The following is a 15,307-nucleotide window of genomic DNA, read 5'->3' on the forward strand; positions in this document are numbered from 1 at the left end:
CCAGTTTACACAAGCAGAGCCCGTTACCATGGCGTTGCCGTGGCTCCTCAGCCCTGTGCCACCGGCAGCAAACCAAGACAGATCAAAGGGAAAATCACACCGGTCCCCACACTCAGAGCCAAACTCCGCACAGCCACACCTGCAACATCAGGTCTCTCCCCTGTGCTTTCCCCCAATAACAAAACAAGAAAACCTTATGCACCTGAATAACTTCTTCTTTTCACTGCCCTTTTGTAAGCTGTCCTCCTCTGTAACTGACAGGAGAGCGAGTCTTCAATACCCCCAGCATCACAGACCAGCCAAGTGTTTTGCTGTGGAGAGTGAACTGATATGGTGATTGACATCACCTCATAACCGCACCCATTATGGGGTTTATGAAACCTTACTCTCCAATCGTTGCTTCTCTCCTTTGTCCGGTCCCAAGGAGATTCACAGTTGTAGGGGTTTTTAAATGTTTCCTTCTCTCTGCTGATAAATCGAAAATCCTACATCCAGCCCACAATAGCAGCCTGTGTGCGATGGGGGAATCGGGGTGCCAAATGTTCTTATCTCCCATCCATCCCTGACCCGCTTCTCCAGATTAAGTCATTCCAGCATTGTCCAAAGACGGATTTCAGCCGCAAGGATCTGCTATCTCCACTCACCAGCTGAGTGTCCAGCCATGATGGATTTGGCCAGCATGTGTCCATCTTCCCAAAAAACCTTCCCTGGTTCCACAGGAGTAGAGATGAGGCTGGTGTTACTCAGGTCTGGTAGCTCTGAGCCAGACCCATGGACAGCATGTCTCTCATTGGTCGAATCCTCTGTTTGATGCTGGCAGCAGCAGTGTGGCATTGGGCTGCCGAATGGTCCATAATTATAAACTATGCTGTACACTATCAGAGAAATCCAGTCAAATGGAGTCTGGGAAAAGGCCTGCCTGTCCAGCTGAGAGTACTAGGCCTTTGGACCAAGCAAGTCTACAGTCGCAATTAAAGTTATTATTACTTAAAGTGCTGCTTATGCCCGTGAATATCTGAAACGAAGCGAAAGCTTTCTTTTCTCGTCTAAGTGTGAACACTTGAAGAGTCAGAAGTCCACATAGGAAATGAAGCAGTAAACTGTTAATTAATTTGTTCTCTGCAACATGCGAAAGTGGAGGCATTTCAGATATTACGGCTCAAGGTGTCTTATTTTAGAACTGAACAAGACAAAGTGTTTCTTGCATTAATTAAATTACCAGCACTATGAGGGAGTATCGTTACCATTAAATTCTGGGTAAGATTTGATCTTAGCACAGCCCTCTGCAACAGAACATGGCTGTGTGCTGCTCTGTGAGCTCAGAGTAACTGATTTCCTGCCTGAAGCTGGAACTTTCTTCTCTTTTATTTACTTTGTTCTTTACTTACTTGTTCACTTATGTACCTCACTTTCATTAATCTTAATTCCTCGACACCAGGCTATGTCCAGGGTAACAGAGCATTATGGCATTGACATGCTCTGTCTTTTTTTCAAAATTTACTATTTTGACACATAAGTTTTTGTTTATTTATTATTTATTGCAAGATAGCCAACAATATGCTCCAGTAAATGTAATATGCCAATTTTTGATGTGAAGCAGCTTTGACTGTGTGTGTGGGTGTGAAATCATAACTTAATGAATCCTAAGGCTAAGTATATTAACGTGTAATCTTTGCAGATAAAAACTTGTTTAACGAAACTGAAATGTAATACTTCATTATAAGGATATATGGGAAAGGTAAAAACTCACAAAGATTCCCACAGACTTCACATGTGAAGTAGCAGTAATTACTTATCAGTGTTTTTAAAAAAATCACATTATATAAAGCCGTGGACAAAATGGCAAACCTTACTGAAAAGCCTTTATCAAAATATGCCTTCAAGTTATTCTCCAAAATTATACCCGTCATCAGCCTAAGTCCACTGGGTTGCAACGCGTTTCAATTGGTGAGCTGTTCGCGGAGATGACGATGGCGATCTTTTGGTGCAGAGTGGCGGTTCCTCACAAATTGTTAGTCCTGTCTCGACATCCAGCCCTGCACTTCTGCTCTAGCTGTATATATACCGCTAGGGTTACCATACGTCCTCTTTTTCCCGGACATGTCCTCGTTTTGGGGCCTAAAACATGCGTCTCTAAACGAGGATGTGTCCGGGAAAAAGAGGACGTATGGTCACCCTAATACCGTGCATGGTCATCCCGGCCTCAACTGCTTTTCAAAGCAGTTAAACAATCCATGAGCTGTATTGTTCTTCCATGTTAAAAAGATCTCCAAAACAGCCAATGGTTAAATCAATAAAGCTTTGTTATTTCTTCAATTAATAAAGCTTTGTTACTTCTAAGCAACACTCTGTATTTGTAGTGTATTACAGTCTTTGAACTGCTGCACCAATGGTAGGCTGCATCGTTTGGTTTAGGAAGTGTGCCTAATATGCGTTTTTAGGTCGTGATGTTCGTCTTCTTTTCTGTTCCGGTTTTGGGTTTTAAAAATCTGGTCACCCTACCTGCACACTAAATAACTAACGCGTCGTATTTAGCAACGTTCACCTGCACGTCGGCCTGAGACTTGCACTAAATTGCCATTGTTACTTTTGCCTGTGTTTTGGTGAATATGGTTACATGCCCTGATGCTCTTTACCATAATGGTCTCATAAGTGGCTTTGGATGAACGCTGCACATGCGGCAGGGTGATGCGGACGATGCTGCCTGCCGTTGCTGTGGTTACCGTGTCCGTCCCTCGCCGTGACGTCACTCCGCATGTGGCTACGTAGTACACAGAGCGTATTGGAGGGGGCGTCCTTTGTGCCATTGTTCCTTCAAGTAAAAAACGTGAAATCCGATAAAGTGAGTGGCATTTTTCATACTTTTTAACGCGAGCTTAAAGGTCTAAATCTTTAAATGTAGCCCTAAATATCCGCCTCATTATGGAAAACATCAGCATACGCGGCACTTAGCCTTATTGAATCTAGCTAGCGTTAGCCGGTAGCCGTTAGCCACCTTGGCCTGTCGCGTTGCTCGTCAGCTAACTAGCTAGCTGGATTGCTAGCTTTCATTGCCAGCAAGTCGTTTTCTTTCCCCTGCTTATTCGTGGCATGGTTTTTACAAATTAGCTGTAAAATGAAAATGAACTTTACCTCACAGACTACGTTTAGTAAGAAGCTCTTTCTTTGTTTTGTAATATGATTTACCAGTCGTAGCTCGGTGTGTGAGAATGCAGCCTATACCTGCCGGCTAGCGTTATCTGACGTTAGCTCTTTTTTAGCAGTTTATTTGAATACATTTTTGAGGTTACTGGCTACCTGGCTTACTGCGTTTGTGGTTGTGGTGCAATGGACTGCGTTTTTTCAGCAGTTCATTAGCAATGCAGTGAAATTAACGTCCACCTACTGTATGTAGCTAGCTAACTAGCAGCATTTGAGTCCTGGTCAGTGCAGACTGCTCTGAATGCTCTTGTCACAGGAATATTTGCAGAAGCATGCACGACACATTTGCTTTCCCCTTGGTTTGGTGGATATTAGATTTTCATATCTGTTTATTTTCGAACGTTTCGATGCGCCAGTTCTGTATGCACGAATTTAAAGTATTTTCGCAGTATTGCCGTTAATGCAGGCTGTATTCAGGGCCTGTATCATCTAAGTGTTAGTAATCAGTTTAGTATCGAGCAGTTTGATTTTGGAACATAGCTACAATAAACACCATCTAAAATATTTGAAAGGATGTGCTGTTACATGCTTTTCCATTTTCAAACAGAGTGTTAGGTCAAATAACTCTCTGTAGAAGGATATGTTTTCACTGGTCATTGGAAGTCAGGTAGGGTGACATTCGTCCCAGGAAGGTCTTATTTTTAATCTTACGAAAATTAAGAACCCCTCTCTCTCTCTCTCTCTCTCTCTCTCTCTCTCTCTCTCTCTCTCTCTCTCTCTCTCTCTCTCTCTCACACACTCACTCACACACACACACACACACACACACAGAGTCATCAAAAAAGCAAAATAATATATGTATTGTGAGGGGACCACATTAAGTTGATCTGGGTTAATTTTTTTTTTTTTTTTTATGTGGGGAGTTAATTCAGGTCCAGGGTATCCGTATTTGCACATGATGTTTTGATTGCGTCTGGGTTCTGTTGAACTGAGATCAGATTGGGTAGAAATGTGGCCTTAAACCATGGTAGTGCTGAGTGTAGAGCTGATGATGTCACAGGTCTGGGAGCTGTGCGTAAAGCTGGACCTCAGGTGGGTTTAGGGTGCGTTCCCAGGGCGATGCAGGTGGGTTTGCTTCAGGCGAGGATGGCGGAGATGGTGATGATGTTGATGATGATGGTGACACGCTCCTGTTTCGGTCCGCAGTGGACCGTGGTTCCAAGCGCCGGCAGGTCAAGCCTCTGGCTGCCTCCCTCCTGGACGCCCTGGACTACGACAGCTCTGATGACAGCGACTTCGAAGTGGGAGATGCCTCAGGTGACAGCCAGCGCACAGCCTTCCTGTCACCCTCTCACCTGCCTCCTCACACAGCTCAGAGTCACCCTCTCACAGCTCAGAGTCACCCTCTCACCTGCCTCCTCTCACAGCTCAGAGTCACCCTCTCACAGCTCAGAGTCACCCTCTCACAGCTCAGAGTCACCCTCTCACCTGCCTCCTCTCACAGCTCAGAGTCACCCTCTCACAGCTCAGAGTCACCCTCTCACAGCTCAGAGTCACCCTCTCACCTGCCTCCTCTCACAGCTCAGTCACCCTCTCACCTGTCTCCTCTCACAGCTCAGTCACCCTCTCACAGCCCAGAGTCACCCTCTCACCTGCCTCCTCTCACAGCTCAGAGTCACCCTCTCACAGCTCAGAGTCACCCTCTCACAGCTCAGTCACCCTCTCACAGCCCAGAGTCACCCTCTCACCTGCCTCCTCTCACAGCTCAGAGTCACCCTCTCACAGCTCAGAGTCACCCTCTCACCTGTCTCCTCTCACAGCTCAGTCACCCTCTCACAGCCCAGAGTCACCCTCTCACCTGCCTCCTCTCACAGCTCAGAATCACCCTCTCACAGCTCAGTCACCCTCTTACAGCCCAGAGTCACCCTCTCACCTGCCTCCTCACACAGCTCAGAGTCACCCTCTCACCTGTCTCCTCTCACAGCTCAGAGTCATCCTCTCACATTGTCTGAGAACTGTAGTTTTTTAGACGCCCCTTTCAGCACACGTGAACACACACACACACGCACACGCACACACACACACACATGCTGAATTGTAGTGCAGAAGTGCATGCGTTGGCATTGTCACAGTGTCAGTTCAGCTCTCCAATAAAGACACAGTATATGTCGCGTTAGCAAGATATGAAGGCCTTGCTAATAGATTCATCCAAATTAATTCATCCAAACCTGCTGGGGGTGTAGCTGTGCTGTCTGCTGTTATTTTTAATACAACTATTCATTAACACCATGCTCCACAACACTTGAGAGAAGAGCAGTCAAGGTAAAAAAAAAAGTACTAAAAATGTTTTATACATGCTGGCTTTTTGTTATTAAAAGTGTACATTTTTCTTCTCTGTGCAGGCCCTTGTGGGTGGGGTAAGGTGGGGTAAGGTGGGGTAAGGTGGGATGGGTTGGGGGGGCCTACCCCATTTTGCTTTGGTTTTTCTGTGGTTTTATGCTGCAGGCTGCTTGTGGGATGCTGAATTTCTGCCCCTGTACCCAGTCTCCGTGGCTTTATCCGTATCACTTGCTTATCTGGGGGAGGATTTCAGCCACCTCATCTCAGCGATTCTCACGGCGTTGGTGTAAGGGTTAACCCAGTGCAGTCACCTCATTCTGTGTGTTAAAAAAACACACAGAGCAAAACACAAAACCCAGGGAACTTCTCTGGTTGGCCATACCAGCTATCTGTGTCTCATTGTTGGAGAGGTATGGCTGCTGTGTGAGCTCACTGCATCCAGCTGATCTCTTTCCCAGTGGTTCATGCTCACTCTCAATTAATTATTCCTGAAAACTTCATATTTCAAGTTCAAGTTCCAATTAGGAAGGCTTGTTTGATGAGAATTGGAAGGTAAACTACTGATAATGTTTCAGAGAACAGCGGTAAGCTTGTGCACTTTAATTTGATGAACTGAATTTAATTGCCGTTCCAAGACACATTACTTTTAAGAGTTCTTAATCAAGAGTCCTGCATTTCTTAATAATTTCATGCTTTAATTGGAGCAAAAAGAAACTTTTGTTCATAGTAGATAATTTTTTCCACTTTTCTTAGTATTTACAATATGAATTATTATTTTTGTGTCTGTATTAATAATTTGCTGAGGAGTTCCCATCAGAAGGCCAGTAAAAAGAACTTGAGCAGAATGGGGGGGGGGGGGGGGGACAAAAGGGATTTGAACTGATTGCAGAGTCACACGTGCTTAGTTTAAGAGCGGGCCTCTTGTTGGGCGGGGTTTGGAAGTGCGGGCCTCTTGTTGGGCGGGGTTTGGAAGTGCGGGCCTGTTGTTGGGCGGGGTTTGGAAGTGCAGGCCTCTTGTTGGGCGGGGTTTGGAAGCGCGGGCCTCTTGTTGGGCGGGGTTTGGAAGCGTGGGCCTCTTGTTGGGCGGGGTTTGGAAGCGCGGGCCTGTTGTTGGGTGGGGTTTGAACACGTTGGCGGTCGTGGCATTTCGCCAGCGTGTCCGACAGCGTCTCCTCCTCCCGCAGGGTCAGAGGGCAGCGGGAACGGCAGCGATGAGGACGGGTCGAAGGAGAGCGCCGCCAGCTCGGAGAATGAGTCGGACGCCGCGGGCTCGGCGGACGAGGAGGCTGTGGCGGACGAGGAGGCGAAGGAGCTGAGTGCCGAGGAGGCGCCGGCCGAGGAGAAGGAGGAGAGCAATGCCAAGGAACCTCCCGAGAAGGGCGGGAAGGAGGAGGCTGTGGCCACCAGGGGCAGGAGGAGGAGCGAGAAGCTGGCGGAGCCTGAGGCCGGAGGGAGTGGCGGGAGTGGCGGTGGCGCCGCGCCAGCAGAGGAAGGCGCCGGCGAGCCCAAAAAGTGGAACCTGCGGCGGAACCGGCCCATGCTGGACTTCACCACCATGGAGGAGCTGAACGAGATGGACGACTACGACAGCGAGGACGACAACGACTGGAGGCCCGCCGCCGGGAAGAAGAAGGGCAAGGCCGCCGCGCAGAAGGGAGGGAGCGAGGAAGAGGAGGAGGAAGAGGAGGGAAGCGGCAGCGAGGAGGAGGACGACAACGAGGAGGAGAGCAGCAGCAGCAGCGAGAAGGAGGAGAAGAAGCCAAAACGCAAAGCCGCCAAGAACGTCAGCACGTATGACGAGGAGCTGACCAATGACAGCCTCAGCCTGTCTCAGGGCAAGAGCAACGAGGTGAGAGGGGTTAGCTCGGAGCGCCCACATGCTAACGCTCTGCGGATTTATATAGCAGCCGGAGTCATAGCCACAGCGTGCTCGCATCCATTTAATGTTGCTCAGTGCCATGGAAACCCTATCTGTAGGATTGGTATTGTAGCCCATCTTATCTGTGCAAGAAAATAGCCCGGTTTGGGTTTGGAAGACAATCTTCTAAATGACTGTCTTTCATTTATAGATTTGATGCTGCGGCCGTGTCCATGTGCTCAGTGGTAAGGGATATTGCTGTTATCAGCTTTGACGGTATCGGCTCTCGCAGTCAGATGCTCATCTGCTCTGGACACAGTGCTGCAGGAGGATTTTCCCAAATCTGCTTAGCTGGAGGCACAGTCAGAAAATAAATAAGATACTCAGATTATTCAACAAAGTCAGATCTTACATGACAGGATTTGGGTGCCCCTGCCGTGATGTCTGACCCCCGGGATGGATCAGGGTCGGATTTGGGGAGCTGTGCTGAGAGGGCCCCATTGTCTGCTTCCTGTTTCCCAGGATCCCTTGCTGCCGGACAGAGCGCAGACCTGGAGCTCGCAGAAGATGGAGCACATCCTGATCTGCTGCGTGTGCCTGGGAGACAACAGCGAGGACGCCGACGAGATCATCCAGTGTGACAACTGTGGCGTCACCGTGCACGAAGGTACAGCGGCCGCTCACCTGCCCCGCACCTGCTCCACACCTGCCTCACACGTTCCGCACACCTTCCACACACCATGCGCACACCTGCCCTACACCTTCCACACACCTGCCCCGCACCTGCTCCACACCTGCCTCACACGTTCCGCACACCTTCCACACACCATGCGCACACCTGCCCTACACCTTCCACACACCTGCCCCGCACCTGCTCCGCACCTGCCTCACACCTGCCCCGCACCTGCTCCACACCTGCCTCACACGTTCCGCACACCTGCCCCACACCTTCCGCTCACCTGCCCCGCACCTGCTCCACACCTGCCTCACACGTTCCGCACACCTTCCACACACCATGCGCACACCTGCCCTACACCTTCCACACACCTGCCCCGCACCTGCCCTACACCTTCCACACACCTGCCCCACACCTGCCTCACACCTGCCCCACACCTTCCACACACCATGCGCACACCTGCCATACACCTTCCACACACCTGCCCCGCACCTGCTCCGCACCTGCCTCACACCTGCCCCGCACCTGCTCCACACCTGCCTCACACGTTCCGCACACCTTCCACACACCATGCGCACACCTGCCCTACACCTTCCACACACCTGCCCCGCACCTGCTCCGCACCTGCCTCACACCTGCCCCGCACCTGCTCCACACCTGCCTCACACGTTCCGCACACCTTCCACACACCATGCGCACACCTGCCCTACACCTTCCACACACCTGCCCCGCACCTGCTCCGCACCTGCCTCACACCTGCCCCGCACCTGCCCCACACCTTCCACACACCTGCTCCACACCTGCCTCACACGTTCCGCACACCTTCCACACACCATGCGCACACCTGCCCTACACCTTCCACACACCTGCCCCGCACCTGCCCTACACCTTCCACACAACTGCCCCACACCTGCCCCGCACCTGCCTCACACCTGACCTGCCTCACACCTGCCCCGCACCTGCCCTACACCTTCCACACACCTGCCCCGCACCTGCCCTACACCTTCCACACACCTGCCCCGCACCTGCCCCACACCGCCTGAGTTTTGCAGAGAAAATACAGTCATGTTGCAACATTCAACATTTTACATTCCAGCCCGCAATCAGTCAGTGCCCCAATCAATGGATGCAATGCATCAGCTCCTCCCCTGTTATGAGTGTACATATGTTTATAAGTTCAACAATAAAGCAAAACCTTGGTTTACATGAAAACAGTTATATTAGTATCTTGGGGTATTTTAACTGTGAGGGGATGAAAACTTGCGTGAAACAAATGAGCAACATTTTACAGCATTCCAGAGGCATTCGTATCTCTTGACCACACAAGCTACACAGATTATGACACTTGCCTTTTTTACTTTTTTTATTTCTCTTAAAGACTAACATTGTTTTTAATTATAGAGGTATTATCAGTGGCACTAACATTGACAGGCCTTGCTAGCTCCACCCGCGCATTGGGCTTCCTGCAGCCTGAGTCTTGCCTCATTGGTCGAGGTGTGAGGTGTTCTCAGGACACCAGTAAGGCTCAGCAGGACAGTGAAGTGGGCCTTTCATGTTTAACCACTGTAACTGATGGGATTCGGCTCTTTCCCTCTGAAGTCTGATTGGGTGGTGCCATCCCTGTTTGAGTCCTCATTGGCAGGGCTCCGGGGGGTGTCGACGCTGTGGCCTCAGTGAATGTCCCTGCCTGAGTTACCGCGGTGACGGAGAGCAGTGAGAGGGATTGAAACTCTTAACGATGGGGCTCAGAGTCAGAGCATAACCTTGAACAGCCACGGCCTCCATCATATTGAGAACCTTACTGCAGTATCAGACCCCAGAATGCAACCCCCCCCCCCCCCCCCCCCCCCCACACACACACACACACACACACACACACACACACCCCTGCATACAGAAACACTTGCATGCACATATGCACACAGTCATTCACACACTTATCCACATGCACACAGGCAGACATTCAAAGACATTCAGGAACACACACACACACACACACACACACAGTGACACACACACACACACACACAGTGACACACACACAGTGACACACGCAGACGCCGCAGCGTGGCTGGCAGATAGCACCGTTTCCTGGGCTTATCTCTCGCTCTTTAATATTTCCATTCCTTTGAGAGGCGGGTAATCTCCATGGAGAGGGAGGGGTGTGTCTGCGGAGCCTGCGGTGCAGAGAGGCAGCTCTTCAGGCTCCCCTTATCAGCCCCTCTCTGCCTCTCAGCGGGAATCGGCGCAGTATAGCGCCTTTCAGCGGCCCGCTCGGCCGTGCCGCTGCGCAGACCACAGGCCGTTTCGGGGAGGATGGGGTGTGCTGCGAGCCAGGCTCCTCCCTGCACACGCTCCGCCCTCAGCCACACCCCCTCATGAATATTTGAACCTGCTTATCGGCACGCTCTCAGCCCTCGCACCGACAGGCTGTTTAGCGTAAAGCACATCCAGATGAGTATCTGCTCGGTAAACAGTCTGAGCTACGCTGTGGATTCCTGCTGCCTCTCTCATGGGCTGAGTGCTCTCTCATTGGCTGAGTGATGTCATAAAGGGAGATACCATTTTCTTTAACCCTTTCAGTTCTTTAGAGGGCGGGAACCTGCAGGGCAGGACAGGAGCCGGGCGGAGAGGTCTTTGTAGCCGGCCTCTCTGGGATGCCGTTGTCACGGTGACAGTTTGAGGACTGAGATGGCTAATGTTTTCATCTCGTGGTCAGGACCGTGACCCCGTGGCAGATGTATTATGGGTGGCATGTCAAAAAAAAACCCTTGTCAGCATCAGCAGAAAACAAAACAATTTCCTTGAAGATGCTCTGGCGTTGGGATTTATGATCCCGGGAAATTTATGATGTTCTGTCCGCTGCACCTCTTAATATGTTTGGCAGAAATTTTCTGTAAAGAGCAGAGTCAAATGAAAACACTGGCCATTGATTGTAATTGAATTTATTTTTGTGGAGGGGGTATGTTTTCACTCACTCAGGTGTCTGAGAGAAGCACTTTTCACTTTAAAGGAGTGTAAGCAAGTGCTCATAGTACACTTCAGGAGTGATGAACAGGAGAGAGGCAGAAACAGTGGGAGAGTTTACACTCATCAGCATGGAAATAAATCTCATTACCGAGCTAATTTGTCAGGGCTGCACCTTCTCCACAGCACAGCTCTGTCTAAAGGAACTCCTCGCTGGAATTTCATTCACCGTAATGGAATCTGTGGAGCAGAGGGTATCGGAGCCCTGGAATCCGATGGGTTTATTGCACTTTGATAACTCCGTCAGAGTGAGGGGAGAGCTGTCAGCCTCATGTCAGAACAACTCACACATGGGTCTCCCGAGAGAGGGGCAGGGAGGAGGAGGAGGAGGGGGAAGGAGGGAGGAAGGAGGAAGAGGAGGAACAGGAGGAGGTGTATTTTCTCCTTCATTTGCCTCCTGGAAGTGGCATGTTCCTGGCTGTCCGCGGAGCAGGTAGGAGCAGTTTGACAGCCCCCCCGCCGTACGGACAGCTGTTCCTGTATGTGCATGTCCCTCCCCAGCTGTGTGGGTCTCAGAGCAGATGCACCGGGCTGGCGTTGCACCCTGGGGGCCCGCAGACGGCCGGGCTCGGCGTCAGACACGCTCGCTGTGACACCGCGCCGTCACTCAGACCGATGAGCTCTCGCCTCAGCGAACACGCCGGACACGGTCCCAGCACGGCCGGAGCCACACGGCAGCATCGCCCCCTGTCCACCACACCGGGGCAGGCGCGGTTCGCCAGCACTGTGATTTAAATAGATGTGATGTTTGAGTGGGTGTCCCGGGCGGGGTGTGTGTCTGTTCTGTGTGCTGTTTGTGCTTTTGGACCGGTTCGGGTCGGCTGCGTGGAGCTGTATGCAGAAGGCTGCGGCAGGGATTCGGTTGTGTTCGGGAGGGTGCTGGTTGAAGGTGTGGTCACACTCAGTGAACTGTTGGATGTTGGCAAACTTTGTTGAGACAGAGTGTCTGGGCCGAAGCCAGGGCCTCAGTTTTCTCTGCTGTCCCTCTAAGGGCTGCTCTCCCTGGGGCCCTGAGTCACTCCAGCTGGTCCTTCTGCTCACCAGAGCCTGAGCAGGGCTTACAGACTGCAGCGCTGTCAGCCTGTCTGACTGCTCCTCCTTCCAGGGTGTCAGCAGGGAGAGACTCAAAGAAGCAACCCTGGAGATGGCTGTGGCCCTCACTCACTCACGGACTGAATGACTGGGTGACTAACTGATTGTGCGTGTGTGCGTAGGCGTGCATGTGTGTGTGTGTGTATGTGTGAGTGTGCGTGCGCGTGCGCGTGCGTGTGTGTGAGAGAGAGTGTGCGTGTGTGTGTGAGAGAGTGTGCGCGTGTGTGTGTGAGTGAGAGTGTGCGCGTGTGTGTGTGTGTGTGTGTGTGAGTGTGAGTGTGTGTGTGAGTGTGAGTGTGAGTGTGAGTGTGAGTGTGAGTGTGAGTGTGAGTGTGAGTGTGAGTGTGAGTGTGAGTGTGAGTGTGTGTGTGTGTGTGAGTGTGAGTGTGTGTGTGTGTGTGAGTGTGTGTGTGTGTGTGAATGTGTGAGTGTGTGTGTTCTCTGATGAATAGTGCAGACAGTGGGGTCAGACAGGGATGGTGGTTTTTCAGTCTGAACCCCTCCTCTCCTGGGAAACCTCCCCACCCCCGAGAGAGACAGGAGGTTCAGGAGGAGGGGCAGAGAGGGAGAGAGAGGGTAGAGCAGAGAGGGGAGTGAGAGTTAGAGAGGGAGGCAAGAGAAAGTGGGAGAGAGGGAGGGAGGGAGGGAGTTAGAGGAGAGCAGAGACGTTATCATCCGCCGCTGAGGCATTGAAGCTCCACCTCTCACCTCCTGCTGTCTCTGCCGAGTCCCACTACCCTTCAGCAGAGGGAGCTGTAAGGAGTGCAGATGAGAGGAGGGAGAGCACACCCTCTCTCCCTCTGTTCCTTCCTCTCGCTCTCTCTCTCTCCCTCTCTGTCTCTCTATCCCTCTCTCCCTCTCTTCCCTCCATCTCTCCCTTTGTCTCTCTATCCCTCTCTCTCTCTCTCCCCTCCATCTTTCTCTCCCTCTCCCTCTCCCTCTCCCTCTCCCTCTCTCTCTCTCCCCTCCATGTTTCTCTCTTGTAATAATGAGTAATAACTAATAACACTAATAACACGATTAATACTGTAACTGATGATATTTTTAAATACAATAACGTGATGCCATGTTGATGCCTGTCACTGTGTCTCAGGATGTGACAGGCAGAGATATATTGCACTGTGTCTCAGGATGTGACAGGCAGAGATATATTGCACTGAACCCAGTGGAACCCAGCGGAACCCAGCGGAACCCAGCAGTCTGCCCGTTGGCGCTGTTCTCCGAGCATACGGTCACTTTCTGTCAGAGAGCAGGGAGTGTTGGAGAGCGAACCCCAGGGAAAGTGTTTGGTTGCCCACCCGACAGATTCCACATCACTGTCTCTGCAGGGGCTGCATGCTGGGTCCTGGCGTGTAATAAATGACCGCTCCCATGAACAAGCACTTTCTGCTCAAGAAACAAAACACAGTTGTGTATAGTTGGTGGCGTAAACACTACATTCGTTTGGAAGGATTTGGATAAGTTGGTCTCATCATGGAAAACACAAATTTGAGTGAAACTCAGTAACGCAAAACGCAAGATGTGAAACAGTTATGTGGAGATTATAATAACGGTAATGTGAGCAGTTTGGACAGGAAAGCCATTGCTGCTGAGAGAGGGAGGAAGGATGAGAGAGCAGTGAATTGCATCCGTTATTGAAACAGCATTTCCTTTTTCTGTCGAAACAGGATTAAAAAATCAAATTAAAGCGTGAAGCAAAAAGGACGACATCTGGTTCCAAAAGTGGGGGTGTTTTTTCCCCTGTGTAATGAGGAAAATGATGCTTTCTGGATTGTCTTCATGGATTCCTGGGCCTGGGACTGATTGTATTGTTTTAAAACAGAGATCACTCTCGTGCTTATTATCGAGTTTTAATTCTGCGCTGGTGTGTGAGAGAAAGTGCTCTCCATCTGTCTTCCCTCTCCAGCCTGAAACAATCTCTTCCCCTCCCCTCCCCACTGTCCCCCCTCCCCTCTTTCCACTGCCCCCCCCCCCCCTTTCCTCCAGCTCTGAGTGTAACATCCCTGATTCCCCTCGTTCCTTGAGTTTGGGTCACGTTCTGTTCCTTGCTCGTCTGAAACACATTCTGAGCATCGACTTTGTCAACATCAGGGACAGCAAACAGCCTCTTCATCTTGAGCCGAAACCCTCAGTATTCACAGCATTGAATAGAGCTTATCTGGGGGGAATCCATCATCTCTCACAGGCTAATCCACATCATGCTTTTTGGCAGATATTGAGTAAGATCATTTGATACCACTGTTTTCACCACTAAATATAGATCTCCCTGGTGCAGACGTGAGTGTTTTTTCCTTTCAAATGCTTTTTGCTATGAAGCAGATTTTCAGTCAGTTGGTAATCAATGCTGAAAAGGTCAGGCGTTGTGTTCTCGAAGCGTATTGAGCACGGATTCGGTTGAGGGGGTTTTTGTTGCCTCGTGTTCGCGTGTAAGCGAGCAGCTCGATACCGGCGGCGCGCGGCGGGCTGAAGAGTCCGCACAGCTGCTCGATGTGTTCTTTCCCTTCTGTGTGCTGGAGATTGTGATTGGCCACTTCACCGCGGGGACGTGCGGGTCATGGCCTGTGGAGATGAACACGACGCTCTGAGCACACGGCTCCTCACTGGGGGGAGCGCGTGGAGTCAGCCCCAGCATGGCCTGTCTTTAGTCTAATGGCGGACGGTGCGGTTCCCTGAAATGAGCTGCTGAGGGAGTGGAGTAGGAGGCCCACTGTGTCGCTTTCATCTGCGTTCGACTGCAACTCTGCACTTACAAAGGCTGCAGCTTTCACGCGGTGAACCCAGTGAACACAGCGCTCAGACAGCACTCGGACAGCGCTCGGACAGCACTCGGACAGCTCTCGGACAGCTCTCGGACAGCTCTCGGACAGCTCTCGGACAGCGCTCGGACAGCGCTCAGAGTGAGGGGGCAGCAGTGCGGTCCGGTGGTGAGGAGCAGGGCTCGTAACCAGTCCAGACCTGTGCGTCCGCCCATGAGTACCGATGCACTTCCACTTCAGTCGGAATCACAGTGACGGGGCTGTGAGGTGGAGGCTGGTGATTATAATGGAATGCAGTTTTTAATCCAGGGAAGATTGCCCTTCGGGGGGGGAATCCTGTGAAGGACGGGCAGATTAGCGGCGTTAATTGCGCTTGTAAGGGTGAAGGTAGAGAGAGGGGAACATTAGCGGTCCCGC

General features: G+C 51.1%; 1 protein-coding gene across 4 annotated transcripts in view; it reads left to right on the forward strand.

Annotated features, from left to right (window-relative positions):
• Positions 1-2,771: 2,771 nt before the first annotated feature.
• Positions 2,772-15,307, forward strand: part of phf14 (PHD finger protein 14) — a 51,191-nt gene continuing 38,655 nt past the window's right edge. For all 4 annotated transcript variants that reach the window (XM_036515721.1, XM_036515722.1, XM_036515724.1 and 1 more), the window contains exons 1-4: positions 2,772-2,842; positions 4,348-4,458; positions 6,666-7,330; positions 7,862-8,006. In XM_036515721.1, coding sequence (XP_036371614.1) covers position 2,842; positions 4,348-4,458; positions 6,666-7,330; positions 7,862-8,006 — 922 coding nt within the window. In that variant the 5' untranslated portion in view covers positions 2,772-2,841. The remainder of the gene's footprint in view (positions 2,843-4,347; positions 4,459-6,665; positions 7,331-7,861; positions 8,007-15,307) is intronic.

The sequence above is a fragment of the Megalops cyprinoides genome, chromosome 21 (genome assembly GCF_013368585.1).
Source record: "Megalops cyprinoides isolate fMegCyp1 chromosome 21, fMegCyp1.pri, whole genome shotgun sequence".
Classification (NCBI taxonomy): domain Eukaryota; kingdom Metazoa; phylum Chordata; class Actinopteri; order Elopiformes; family Megalopidae; genus Megalops; species Megalops cyprinoides.